The 15,000-nt window shown below is 47.5% G+C and overlaps 1 protein-coding gene across 4 annotated transcripts in view; it reads right to left on the bottom strand.

Moving 5' to 3' along the window:
• Window positions 1–15,000, bottom strand: part of sipa1l3 (signal-induced proliferation-associated 1 like 3) — a 184,461-nt gene that overhangs the window by 70,728 nt on the left and 98,733 nt on the right. For all 4 annotated transcript variants that reach the window (XM_084326936.1, XM_084326939.1, XM_084326938.1 and 1 more), the window contains exons 3-4: window positions 8,651–9,412; window positions 5,679–6,780 (exon numbers count right to left, since the gene is read on the bottom strand). In XM_084326936.1, coding sequence (XP_084183062.1) covers window positions 5,679–6,780; window positions 8,651–9,145 — 1,597 coding nt within the window. In that variant the 5' untranslated portion in view covers window positions 9,146–9,412. The remainder of the gene's footprint in view (window positions 1–5,678; window positions 6,781–8,650; window positions 9,413–15,000) is intronic.

Raw genomic sequence — 15,000 nt, 5'->3', positions numbered from 1 at the left:
GGGGGGGGGGGGGGGGGTGTATGAGGAATGTCAAATGAAGCCAAGGACAGGAAGACGGTGATGATGACATTGTGAATATACATTACCTTCCAATCAATATACACTTAATTACACAATCAATTAACTAATTATAAGACAAAACGTGAGGACAATAATAATTGAGACGGGCGGTGGGTAACCCTGGGAAGCACTCGGCATTCTAACACGGTAAATAGCAGACACAAATTAATAAATGTAATTTCAGTTAACCCTTTCACTACCACACTACCGAAGGTTAACCTGTCTGTGGTAGTGAAAGGTCAACCTTATGTAGTGTGGTAGTGAAAGGGTTAACCTTATGTAGTGTGGTAGTGAAAGGGTTAACCTTCTGTAGTGTGGTAGTGAAAGTGTTAACCTTCCGTAGTGTGGTAGTGAAAGGGTTAACCGTCTGTAGTGTGATAGTGAAATGGTTAACCTTCTGTAGTGTGGTGTGGTAGTGAAAGTGTTAACCTTCCGTAGTGTGGTAGTGAAAGGGTTAACCTTCCGTAGTGTGGTAGTGAAAGGGTTAACCTTCTGTAGTGTGATAGTGAAAGGTTAACCTTCCGTAGTGTGGTAGTGAAAGGGTTTAAACTTCCGTAGTGTGGTAGTGAAAGGGTTAACCTTCCGTAGTGTGGTAGTGAAAGGGTTAACCTTCTGTAGTGTGGTAGTGAATGGGTTAACCCTTTGTAGTGTGGTAGTGAAAGGGTTAACGCTACCTTTATTTTGTGATACCGAGGCCCAAATAACAACAATAAAATACGGATGAAATACAGTTTGATATTATTAACCAATATAATTGGAATCACGGCACGATGGGAGAGACTCTATGTTCCATAAAGTAGCAGTCAGTCATCTTTGGACTTTCTAAGTAGGACGAGAGGACGAGCACATTATCTCTCGACACTAAACACAACAAACGTAGTGTTGTATGAACCAGCTTTGTGGGCCGTCCTCTAGTCTAAAGCTCTGTGAGTCACTAGCCAAACCCGCGCCGTGGCCACTGGGCATTGTGGGGCTAGAATGAGCGAGAACGAGCCAGAACGCTGTATAATTTAGGAGGCTCAGGCCTGCTTAGCTTCCACGCCGCGTCTGGCAGTGTAAATGAACCTAAGCAAAACAGAATTGCTCCACCTGCCGGCCAAATCCTCCCCCCTAACCGACCTTTCAATCACAGTCGAGAATGCAGCTGTGACTGCGTCCCCGACCGCCAAGAACCTTGGTGTTGTCCTCGACGACCAGTTGAACTTCTCTGCTCACATCGCAGCGACGACCAGAACCTGCCGATTCCTCCTGAGCAACGTCAGAAGGATACGCCCCTTCCTGACAAAAGAAGCCACCCAACTCCTCGTCCAATCAACAGTCATCTCCCGCCTCGACTACTGCAATGCACTGCTCGCTGGCCTCCCGGCCACTGCCACTAAGCCTCTTCAACTCATTCAGAACGCAGCGGCCCGCCTGATCTCAAACCTACCGAAGTCGGCCCATGTCACCCCACTTCTTAGGGACCTGCACTGGCTCCCCATTGCTGCACGAATCCGCTTCAAGGCCCTCGACCTAGCATACCGTGCGGCAAAGGGAACCGCTCCCGCCTACCTCCGGTCAATGGTCTCTAACTACACACCCTCAAGACCCCTACGCTCTGCATCTTCTGGCCGCCTCAGACCTACTCCTATCCAAGCTCCGGGAGGGTCATCAAAGAGAAGTCGCCTATTCTCAGTCCTTGCCCCACAATGGTGGAATGAACTACCCACCCCAGTTAGGACAGCCGAATCACGTCCAATCTTTCGCCGTCGACTAAAGACGCACTTCTTCAACCATTATCTGAATTAAAAAAAAAAAAAAAAAAAAAAAAAAAAAAAATCTAACCCTAACTAACCGTACTGTCATGCACTTGTCCTAATAAACTAACCTACACTGTAGCACTCAACACTTTGATGAACATTGTTGCTCAGCTGATAGAGTTGTGCCCTTCCTGATGGCTTGTCGTACAGAACTTGTAAGTCGCTTTGGATAAAAGCGTCAGCTAAATGACTAAATGTAAATGTAAATGTAAATGTCAGATTTTGGTGCAAGGTCTTTTGACATGCACCCACGGGGGACATAACGGCACAACAAACACCGGACACTTCCTGTCTCGTCTGCCGCGCCGGCGTTCCAGAGGGACAGCTAGGCTGGCGAGGAGTTAGCGGATAAACATATTTTTGGAATGGTAACCTTTATCTCTTTGGCTGCAGGCATATATCTCTCACACACACATACACACACACACACACACACACATACACACACACACACAGATGCATGCATGCACGCACACATGCACTCCTAACAGCGTCTGTCACTAATTAGGGTGTAGGCAGATGATGCCCGCCCTAGGGGAAGATTCAAACGCGGGGTCTGAAGAGGTAATGCTAGCAAGAACTACACGCACGCGCACGCACACACATGCACACACACGCAATGTAGCCGATGAGATTCAAATTGACCAGCCAAATGTTCAAATTAACGACCATATCGTGTAATAAAGAAATGCATGAAAACATGATTATGGGAAGTTATCGTGAGTACTTATCGGTCACAAGAGAGATGAGATGGAATGATGACGCATTTTGTGAATACATTTAACCATTCAGTTCTCTGATGTGACCTTGTTGCCAGACGACTCCTTGGCTTCAGACGATCTCACGTTAATACCACACACTGATGCATAGACACACACTCCCCACCGTCAATGTAATATATGTACATTTTATTTATGTTTAACCGGCCACAATGGCCTTCAAAATGTATATTCGTCAGCCAATTGACATTCCAGACGGCCATGGGCCGGTATTTACCGGCTATCGGAACCAGCACATGGGGCCTCCATGCACACGAGGAGGTAACTGTTCTCCTGGAGAAGGAGAGGGGTGGTAGCACCAGGGCAGGGGCAAGTACATGTGGAAGCTCAGGGGCAGGTACTATTCAGAGACATTTCAAAAGGTACTCACAGTTGCACGAGGGTCTTCGACAGAGAACGGCAATGGAGAACGTAATGGCCGCTCTCCCCCGAAATTGCCATTCTCTGTCCAAGACCCTCGTGCAACTGTGAGTACCTTTGAAATGTCTCTGTGATAATTGTATAACGAACGTTTCGCGTCGGACCAGTTCTTCAGAGTTAAAATAGGGTAGTTTCCTACGGGGGAGCAAGGGACTGTGGATTCACTCGGCCACACCTTGTTGGCGTGCATCACAGTCATGAAAGGTTCTGGGGCAGGTACATGTGGACCAGAGGTTCTGGGGCAGGTACATGTGGACCAGAGGTTCTGGGGCAGGTACATGTGGACCAGAGGTTCTGGGGCAGGTACATGTAGACCAGAGGTTCTGGGGCAGGTACATGTGGAACAGAGGTTCTGGGGCAGGTACATGTGGACCAGAGGTTCTGGGGCAGGTACATGTGGACCAGAGGTTCTGGGGCAGGTACATGTGGACCAGAGGTTCTGGGGCAGGTACATGTGGACCAGAGGTTCTGGGGCAGGTACATGTGGACCAGAGGTTCTGGGGCAGGTACATGTGGACCAGAGGAGGTTCTGGGGCAGGTACATGTGGACCAGAGGTTCTGGGGCAGGTATATGTGGACCAGAGGTTCTGGGGCAGGTACATGTGGACCAGAGGAGGTTGTGGAACAGAGGTTCTGGGGCAGGTACATGTGGACCAGAGGAGGTTCTGGGGCAGGTACATGTGGACCAGAGGTTCTGGGGCAGGTATATGTGGACCAGAGGTTCTGGGGCAGGTACATGTGGACCAGAGGTTCTGGGGCAGGTACATGTGGACCAGAGGAGGTTGTGGAACAGAGGTTCTGGGGCAGGTACATGTGGAGGAACAGAGGTTCTGGGGCAGGTAGATGTGGCAGGTAGGGCTGGGCGATTAATCGATTAATTAGAATTAATGATTTAGGACGATTTTCTAAAAATAAATCGATAAAAAAAAGATTAAAATTTTTTTGGGGTCACCTTTTATTTTACAAAAAGTGATGTTTGGTGAAAGTTAGATTTGCACTTTATTAAATTCATTCTTGTTTGATGATCAAGAGGCACCTTTTATTTGTTTTAAGTGAAGTTTGGTGAAAAAGCAAGTTATTGCACTATAGGGACATTCATCTTTGTTTGATCAAGAGTAACCTTTTATATATATATATATATATATATATATATATATATATATATATATATATAATTTTTTTTTTATGAATATTGGTGAAAGTTAGGTTTGCACTGCAATCCCAATAGGGAAATTCATCTTGGTTTGATCATTTCTTTGTGTCAAATAAAAACAAAGCTTATTTGAATGATTTCTTTGGCACTTCTAGTTATTAAGAGAAAAAAATCGATAAAAATCGTAAATCAGATGTGGCGTGAACAAATCGGAGATTTAATTTTTAGGCCATATCGCCCAGCCCTAGTGGCAGGTAGCGGCAGGTACATGTACATGACCAGAGGTACATGGGAGCGCTGCAGCCTGGCTGACCACATGCTTCATTGAGCCAGCAGGGGGTCACAGGCGGAGGGTTGGAAAGTGATACTTGACCGGTGGGCGGCGGCGGAGGAAGTGGAGGAGAGATAACGCTACGGTCCTGCCGACAGCCAGAGAGAGAGAGAGAGAGAGAGAGAGAGAGAGAGAGAGAGAGAGAGAGAGAGAGAGAGAGAGAGAGAGAGAGAGAGAGAGAGAGAGAGAGAAAGAGAGACAGAGAGAGAGAGAGAGAGAGAGAGAGGAGGAGGAGGAGAAGCGCGACCCGTGGAACATGTTTGGATTAGGAAATTAAATGGGGAAAAAGAAGGGATCGCTTGGATTTCATGCTGGGCTTTGATCTATCGGTTTGCGACGTCGCATCGTTTCTCTGATAACACATATACCACTGGTACACTGATTTCCTTAGAGAGAAGGAGAGAGAGAGAGAGAGAGAGAGAGAGAGAGAGAGAGAGAGAGAGAGAGAGAGAGAGAGAGAGAGAGAGAGAGAGAGAGAGAGAGAGGAAGAGTGAAAGAGAGAGAGACAGAGAAACAGAGAGAGAGAGAAACAGAGAGAGAGAGAAAGAGAGGGAGAGTGAAAGAAAGAGGAAGAGGGAGAGAAAGAGAGAGAGAGGGAGAGTGAAAGAGAGAGAGTGAGAGAGAGTGAAAGGGAGAGAGAGAGAAAGAGAGAGCGAGTGAAAGAGAGAGGAAGAGGGAGAGAAAGAGAGAGAGTGAAAGAAAGAGTGAGCGGGAGAGAGAGAAAGAGAGAGAGAGAAAGAGAGAGCGAGTGAACGAGAGAGAGAGAGAGTGAAAGAGAGAGAGAGTGAAAGAGAGAGAGTGAAAGAGAGAGAGTGAAAGAGAGAGGGAGAGAGAGACAGAAAAACAGAGAGACAGAAAAACAGAGAGAGAGAAACAGAGAGAGAGAGAAAGAGAGGGAGAGTGAAAGAGAGAGAGTGAAAGAGAGAGGAAGAGGGAGAGAAAGAGAAAGAGAGAGAGGGAGAGTGAAAGAGAGAGAGTGAGAGAGAGAGTGAAAGGGAGAGAGAAAGAGAGAGCGAGTGAACGAGAGAAAGAGAGCGAGAGAAACAGAGAGAGAGAGAGAGAAACAGAGAGAGAGAGAGAGAGTGAAAGAGAGAGAGACACCGACTGTGTGTGTGTGTGTGTGTGTGTGTGTTCACCTTTCCCATGGAAGTAGTCCCTGTAGTAGCGCGCCCCCAGGTCCACGTGTTCGATGCTGTAGAGCTTCAGTCGGTCCAGCCTGGTGACCTGCTGCTCAATGGGCACCTCCAGCACCGACACGCTGGCGTTACTCCTCCTCAACCAGCCCCCCCTCGCTCCCTCCCCTCCCCCCCCGCCGCCTCCCTCTCCCCCCCGCTCCGCCGAGGAGCTCAGGAAGCTGACGTTCCTCTCGCCGTGGCCCCCGGTCTCGTTGAGGAAGTGGGGGCAGCAGAGGAGCAGCTGGCTGGGGGAGGAGCAGGAGGAGGAGGAGGAGGAGGAGCCCAGGCTCACCAGGGGGGGGCCCCCGTCCAGAGGGTCCGCGCCGCCCAGGGGGGGCAGCAGCGCCGCGGAGGAGGAGCCGGGCTCCATGCCGCCGCCCAGGGTCAGGTCCTCGGCGCTGGCGTACGTCGACCTGGAGGCGGAGGAGGCGACGGACAGGGAGACGGAGGCGGCCGACGCCCCCGTGGCGGTGTTCCTCCGCTGGGCCACGTAGCTGCGCTGCGCCGCCGCCTCGTGGAGGTCGAACACGATGCTCTGGGCGTCGAAGTGCACGAAGCTCTTGGGGCACACCCACGGCTTATAGGAGTCCGCCGAGCTCCTCCCCCCCGTCGAGGAGTCCTCCCCCGCGCTCTCCCCCCCTTTCCCGCCCCCGTCCAGCTCGCCCCTGCTGGAGCTGCGCAGCTTCCGGAAGAGAGACGACGTCCCCAGAGACGACTCCGTGCCGCCGCTCTTCTTCCTCACCCGGTGTTCGGGTCCATCCCCCCGCCGGCCCCCCGTGCCAACGCCGCCGCCGTCCTCGCCAACGCCCCTGGGGGTGGGGGTGGGCGCGGGCGAGTGTCCCGAGGGGAGGAGGACGGGGGGCGCGCTGGGCGGGGAGTCCTCTGGCGCGGCGCGGAGCAGCTCCCCCAGCTGCACGGGGGCGGAGCTGCGCTGGTCGGGCCGCTCCTGGTGGAACTGGCTCAGCATGTCGAAGAAGCTCTGCTCGGGGATGCCCTGCACGTCGATGGACGAGGTGCTGCCGTACTCCCGGAACAGGATCCCCATGGAGCCTCCGCCCTCCACCTGGAGCGGGCATGGAAGAGTATTGTTAACCTGTTCCACCCAACGGGGTCGGTACCGACCCATAAATGGCATATGTATGGTCATAAATCAATAAATAAATCAGTATGGCAAATAAATCAATATGATTTTTTTTAATCAAACGTTTTCAAGTATTAACATCACTAACATGTCACAAAAGCATGTAGAATGTATATTATCATCAATACGTTAGTTTAGCAATAGGTTAAAAGTGCCATTAGATAGTTTTAACTTCTCGATTTGCTGAAGTCTATTACAAGACGGCGACCATTTTGGAAAATTTTAATCATGGGAATTGTAGTTTTTTTGCGGCCATTTTGTCGAGGGGATGCATAGCTGTGGATCAGCGTTGGAATTATTCCAAACTACACTTCCTGTCAGATACTGTGGGGGTTCAAAGTTCAGCGTTCTGAATGAATTATTTCAATAACTGTTATTATTCGGGATAATAAGCCACAAAAGGTAACGTTTTTGACAAATATTGAAATGCAGTTAGTTTCTCCTCCCTATTGTTAGCATGTAGCAACAATTAGATCGGAAATTAGTTTCAAAATGGTTGCACTGTGGTGAAAATAAAAAGGTACAGTAAATTACAGTAGATATCATTATCTGTTCTTATGCACGCCTGGTGATACTAAATCCAAATTGAACTCGGGCATTTGAAAGATAATATATGTATATATATAAATGTGCGAATTGGCTATAATAAGGTAATTTATAAGCATCATATTCTATATTCTATAATAATATTTCTAATTGCATTGGTCCGGATGGGAGAATTCAGTACTGTATCTACAGAACCTTGTTTAATCATCTTCCCTTTATTAATTTCCTTAGATTCTTTGTACACATGATCTCAAGAAGGTACTAAACAAGATCAGTGGCAGTTTTTTAAGTTTGGTCATTATTATCATGGTGTTATTCACTGTCAAAGATTCAAAGAAATCATAATTCATATTCTCCTTTGTTTCATCACAATTTAAGCAAGCCTAGTAATAGACACAATATTTCTGACACTGTGAATACATTCCCTGAGGTCCATAGATGTACCTAGATACCAAGAATATGCAAATGGGCCTTGTAGAAGTGGAGCAATATTCCATTTACCTAGGTATATATTTTAGGCGAAAATATTCCACGGGTGGAACAGGTTAAGAACTGTCAATTTGATAGTATTTTCCCATTGCGTGCACATGTGCCTTTGGAGACCTATTTCAGAACACGCTGCGTCTTCTATTCTATTCTATAAGAGAATAGAGAATATTGGGGCGACAGTGACTGTCCTGTATGTATTTATGTATATATGTATTTATTGTGGGGATTGGGAGGTGGGAGGGGGGTGTTTTGATGTTTGATGTCTGTTTCATGTTGATGTAACCAGTGTTTAACAATCTGTACCGCAAACAATTACCACCAACCATCGTTGTGTGGCATTAAAGTATCTTGTATCTTGTAGTGGCTCGGGAAGTAGAGCAATCGTCTGGTAATCCAGAGGTTCCCGGTTTGATTCTCGCTCTTCCCACTGCTTGAGTGCATTTATATATAGCAGCTTTTTATCCAAAGCGCTTTACAATTTGTTCCTCACATTTTTACCCATTCACTCACACACCGACGGCGGAGGCGACCGTGCGAGGTGCCGACCTGCTCATCGGGAGAAGTTAGGGGGTTAAGTGTCTCGCTCAAGGACACTTCGACACACTGCCCGGAGCGGGAATCAAACCGGGAACCTTCCGACTACCAGGCGAGCGCTCTACCTCCTGAGCCACCGTCGCTGCCACTGTTTTAACACACAGCCGATAACATTTAGTTGAGATTTGATTCTTTTTGGAGAAAAAGAAAGACAAAGACTGACCTCGTTCTCGTCCTGCTCGCTCAGCGTCACCTCGCTGTTGGAGCGCTGGCGTAGGGGAGCGAAGCCCCTCTCGCCGATGTACCCCGCCCCCCGGTACTCCACCTCCCTGGACCGCCGTCGCGGTAACCTGGCCACGCCGCCCCGCACCAGCCCGACGTCGGACGGGTACGAGAGGGACGAGGAGGCGGACTCGTTGCCGTGGTGATGGTGGTGATGGTGGTTGTTGCTCAGCCCGTTCTCCAGCAGCAGCGACTCCCGGGACAGGTGGTCGCGGCGCGGGGGCCACTCTGCGATGCGCGCCCGCACGCCCATCTTGGGCACCGAGACGCGCGACAGGGCCGACGGGTCCCCGAGGAGGGCGGCGGGGTGGCCGTTGGGAGTGTGTCGGAACATGGGGTGAGGAATCCCCCCGACCACACCTCCTCCTCCTCCTCCTCCACCGTCCAGGAGGTCCGAGGAGGTGCAGGTGACCCCCCTGTCTCTGTGGTTGTTCATGGCGCCCCAACAGGAGAGCTCAGGGTAGGGTGGCGGGTAGGGTGGCAGGGGGTTGGCATGCCGCGTCGTGGGGAGGGGCGCGGCGATGAGAGGGGGGGGAAAGGGGGGGGGGTCCCACGCCGGGCGCTCTGCTGAAGCTTCTTCTGCGGCCTCCAGCTCCCAAACACATCGCTTTCACCGGGGAGGGGTTGGGGGGGGGGGGATCCGCTGGTCCCACGTGGTCCCAGGCGGAGTCCCGAGTCTATCGGCAGGTCTATCTGCACGGATCTGAGGAGGAGGTGGGGGAAACAAACGTGTCAGTGAGCCTGAACCTCCATTAGAGGCAGCGTGAAAAAGAATACTTTCCGATAGCTGTATTATTCCGAAGCTCAAATAAAAATACTAGGGAATGTCCGATATTATCGGCCTACCGATATCGGCATTAAAATGTGATATCGGAAAATATCTGTATTATTATTTTATTTTTTTACATTCATAGAACCTTTATTTACCCAGGCAAGCAAGTAAGAACAAATTCTGATTGTATTTATTGTCAAAAGTATGCATAATGTTGTGTTAATTCCACAACAAGAGATATGTAATGTTAATTACCTGAAATTATTCCGTTTTTTGGGGGGGAAATCCTGCATGTATCGGTAGATATTGGAAATTAAGAGTTGGACAATATCGGTTTGGGTAAAAAAGCCAATATCGAGCATCCCTAAATACTAAAAGAAAACATCGTTGTTGATGTTGACCCAAATTCACCTCTCAACAAAAGCTTGACAGCATCATATTCTAAGAGGTATAAGTCAATGAATATCAATTATTCTCCTCTTTGTTCTCTTCCCTGGGCCTCAATGTTTCTTCTCTCAGTTGAATCTTTGGATTGTGAGACTGCGTTGAGTGAACCTTCCTTAACCACTTTACTATGTGAGTTTGACAGGTTATGTAGAAGTGATCTTTAAAAACTGAAGAACAGATCACCTGAAATGAAAAAAACATTGATCCCAGCCAATCTCTTAGTTATTATTACATCAATATTGTGCTGTCAAAAAACTGTCTCATATTTGGAGGTTAACTCTCGTCTGATGTGCCAGGAAATGCTGAAAAAGAAAGTCATGAAAGAAAAGGTACCTGTTGGGATTTGAACCGATAATCTTTGGATAATGAGACTGCTTTGAATTAACTTTCCTTATATAACCACATCACTATGTCAGCTTGACAGGTTATGTAGAGGCTTTCTTATATTTTAATCTGAAATGAAAACATTTATCCCCAGCCAATCTCTTAGTTATATAAAAATTGTGCTGTCAAAACTGTCTCATATTTGTAGGTTAACTCTCAACTTATCTGCCAGGAAAAAGTAATGAAAGAAAAGGTACCTGATTTGGTATGGCTATTGCATAATGTTTAAAGCTGTTTGTTTATGATTTTAAAGATTTATTTTTTGGCGTTTTATCGCGTTATTGCTACTGGGCAGTCCAGTAGAGAGAGACAGAGGAGGAATGGGAGACAGAGTGGGGGGAAGACATTCGGCAAATAACGACGGGTTCGGGAGTCGAACCCGGGTCGGCCGTGTCGCGGCTGAGCGTGCTATGTGGTTCGCCACTGGGGCGCCCTGTTTATGATTTTAAAATACAAATATTTCTTTCCAAGCCATGTAGTATATATAAATACTTAGCCTATATAAACTATAACGAGAGCTCAGTATTAATTAAGATCGCATCGAATTGTGACCTCAAAATCTAAATTTGTATCGAATCGGAAAGTGCGTGTATCGTTACACTCCTAGAGAGAGAGTGAGAGAGAGTGAGAGAGTGAGAGAGTGAGAGTGAGAAAGAAAGGTGGGGGTATTTCACAGAGGATTTCTCCCATTGACACTAATCTTCTGGAGGCCTGACGAGAGATATTATTATCACACACACACACAGTATGGTGGGGATGATTAGACTCTTATGCGGCAGATTAGAATCCCCTGCACCCCCCCCCCCCCCCCTAGCAAAACAGTATCTGGCTGGAAATGTTATGGGAAATATGTGACAGAAACACACACACAGACACACACGCACACACACACACGCACAGACACACACACACACACACACACAGCTTTGATGCTGTGTCATGTTCCACCTGGGCTGTCAGACAGCAGTAATATATATGCCAAAGGTGAGTATGCATGTGTTACTGTATCTCTGCTATGCACCTGGTATGCACACTGTAGAGAGTGTCCGTGTACGCGTGTGTGTGTGCGCGCGTGTGTGTGTGTGTGTGTGTGTGTGTGTGTGTGTGTGTGTGTGTGTGTGTGTGTGTGTGTGTGTGTGTGTGTGTGTGTGTGTGTGTGTGTGGCGGTGCTGATAAGTTTAGTACCGGGCCAGACATGACAGGTCTCATGTGACTGATGGCAGAGTCTGCACCTCCGTCAGTAGGTCAACAGTAGAGGCTCCACATGACCGTCTGTGTGTGTGTGTGTGTGTGTGTGTGTGTGTGTGTATGCGTGCGTGCGTGCGTGTGTGTGTGTGTGCGTGTGATGGTGAATGGAAAGAGAGAGAGAGAGAAGAGAGACAGAAAGATAAATTCTATTTATGCTCCACTCGTTCTCTTCCTCCGCTTGTTAATAAACGACCAACGCTGCTCCTCTTTTAATAATAGGCTTGGGGAGAGGACACTGCATAGAGAAGAGAGTGTAGTAGGGGGGGGCAGTAATAGAATGATGGGACAGACTGGAGGAGGAGAGAAGAGAATTGCACAGTGACCCACAATGACTCGCCTTAATATCAGTCAGAAAGAATCAAGCCTCCGTTGCCACTGGCCTTTCCTAAGAAAAACACTTCCTGGTGTACTTTTGTACTAGAGACTGAGACTCTTCCTGGTGTACTTTTGTACTATAGACTGAGACTCTTCCTGGTGTACTTTTGTACTATAGACCAGAGACTCTTCCTGGTCTACTTTGGTACTAGAGACTGAGACTCTTCCTGGTGTACTTTTGTACTATAGACTGAGACTCTTCCTGGTGTACTTTTGTACTATAGACCAGAGACTCTTCCTGGTCTACTTTGGTACTAGAGACTGAGACTCTTCCTGGTGTACTTTTCCATTTCCATTTCCATTTAGTCATTTAGCTGAATGCTTTTATCCAAAGCGTCTTACAAGTTCTGTACGACAGGTCATCAAGAAGGGTACAACTCTATCAGCTGAGTAACAATGTTCATCAAAGTGTTGAGTGCTACAGTGTAGGCTAGTTTATTAGGACAAGTGCATGACAGTAAGGTTAGTTAGGGTTAGATTATTATTATTATTATTATTATTATTATTATTATTATTATTATTATTATTATTATTATTATTATTATTATTATTATTATTATTATATATATATTTTTTTTTACTTCAGATAATGGTTGAAGAAGTGCGTCTTTAGTCGACGACGAAAGATTAGGCGGGTTTCAGCTGTCCTAACTGGGGTGGGTAGTTCATTCCACCATTGTGGGGCAAGGACTGAGAAAAGGCAAGTTCTCCTTGATGACCCTCCCGGAGCTCGGATAGGAGTGGGTCTGAGGCGGCCAGAAGATGCAGAGCGTAGGGGTCTTGAGGGTGTGTAATTAGAGACCATTGACCGGAGGTAGGCGGCGGGAGCGGTTATAAAGATGTACCTCTTGCTGGTGTACTAATCCATCGGGCCTAGACTGACCTAAAGACAGAGGCTTTCCGCTGCTCATCTCGCCCTTCCGTCTCCTCTTCCTTCTCTGCTCCTGAGTTCTCTCTCTCTCTCTCTCTCTCTCTCTCTCTCCTAATCAGCCTCCGCATTGTTCACTTCTTTCAATCCACCCCTGGACTTAAAAGCTTCTTTATAACCCCCATCTTTATAACCCCCCCTTCAAAGCACCAAAAGCTATTCCAGTCTCTACTATACGCTAAACTCAAAATGTTCATTCATCTCAAATTACCCTAAACCCACAATCCACCATCCTTTCATTCTCCCTCTCACCCCGTTCACCCCCCCCCCTCCCCCCGTCTCCCCCTTTCCTTTATTATGGCATCGCTCCGTTAAAACCGGCACGCTCTTCAAACCCTACATGTTGGAAACCATTCAGCTCAGAACATATCGGCGCTTCTTCTTCCAGTTTTCTCATTTTTCCATCGCCCACGGAGACGTCTGCCATCTATCAATCCTTTGTTTCCTCCAGTCCCGGAGTCTGTGTGTCTCCAGAGGAGCCAGTGTGATCCGGTCCATCTCACTCATCATCTCATCATCCCACTGTTTCATGAAGGGCTTCCCTTTGAGTCTGTCTGGAAACAGAGTCACTTCAGGGACAGACGAGGGCTTCTAGATTATTAAAGAGCGATTCGCATATTATTGAGCTTTTTCATCATCACCACCACCATCATCATCTCCCGGCAGCTCAGAGGATGTGCCTTCTGTGTGTGTGTCTGTGTGTGTGTGTCTGTCTATAAGTGTGTGTGTGTGTCTGTGTATAAGTGTATGTGTCTGTCTGTCTGTCTGTCTGTCTGTCTGTCTGTCTGTGTGTGTGTGTGTGTGTGTGTGTGTGTGTGTCTGTGGTAGGCCTGCCACGATAACACATTTTGCTGGGCGATTAATTGCCCCCGAAAATATCGCGATAAGCGATATTATTGCGACCGGTTAGAGAATTTTTTTGAGAAATTTATTTCCCAAAACTTTTATTTTGAAGCCCACCGCTCCGTCTTTTCCGGTTTAAGACTTTTATTTTGAAGCCCACCGACCGGACCGGAAGTATTGTTGTGATTATCCTAGCCGACAACTTGTCTCGTCCGGTTGTGTTTTTTAGTTTTAACGTTAGCTACTAACGTTAGATGCAGCTACTACAGGCAATCAACGATGAGGAGGAAGCGTCAAAGCAGTATATAATAGAATAGCTGTGGTGCGTAGGCACTGCAGCACGACTCGAAAACGACCCGTTATAATAAATTAATTCATGTTTAACTTGTCCCCGTCTCCAGTGCTTTGACTAGCCCCACCCGTTCATTGTAAACAATGATGCATGTAATTGTATTAACGTTATTCTGTGTTATTCTAACGTTACACTACAAATAACGCTACTTGGTTAAAAGGAGCAACACTATTGAGAAATGTATTAAGCTATATGTGGCGTTGCTACTGCCCCACGGAGCTCCCGTGCTGTGCTCTGTAGTAACGCCAGCGGCCCCCCACACGGAGAGAGACTGCAAGGGGCACTGGTTCCGCCTCATTAAAACAAACGCGCAAATAGCAATTAATCGCGCCCGTCAAAATCATTGCATTCATTTTAATTATCGCGGCAATTAATCGATTTATTGCTTATCGCGGCAGGCCTAGTCTGTGGTGTCTGTGTGTCTGTCTGTCTGTGTGTGTATGGGTGTGTCTGTCTGTCTGTGTGTGTATGGGTGTGTGTGTCTGTGTGTGTGTGTGTGTATGTGTGTGTCTGTGTGTGTGTGTGTCTGTCTGTGTATACGTGTGTGTGTCTGTCTGTGTATAAGTGTGTGTGTGTGTGTGTGTCTGTCTGTGTATACGTGTGTGTGTCTGTCTGTGTATAAGTGTGTGTGTCTGTCTGTGTATAAGTGTGTGTGTGTGTGTGTCTGTGTATAAGTGTGTGTGTGTGTGTCTGTCTGTGTATAAGTGTGTGTGTGTGTCTGTCTGTGTATAAGTGTGTGTGTGTGTATATGTGTGTGTGTATGTCTGTCTGTCTGTGTGTATATATGTGCATGTGTGTGTGTATGTATGTGTGTGTGTGTGTGTGTGTGTGTGTGTGTGTGTGTTTTACGATACACAGTCCTCTGTGAGTTAGTCCTTGGCCCTGACACAGCATTACTCACTCTCACTCTGACGAACACCATCAACCAAAGTCATTCACAAC

The sequence above is a fragment of the Notolepis coatsorum genome, assembly GCF_963971535.1.
Source record: "Notolepis coatsorum genome assembly, chromosome: 1".
NCBI lineage: Eukaryota > Metazoa > Chordata > Actinopteri > Aulopiformes > Paralepididae > Notolepis > Notolepis coatsorum.
This window is presented reverse-complemented; position numbering and strand designations above follow the sequence as displayed.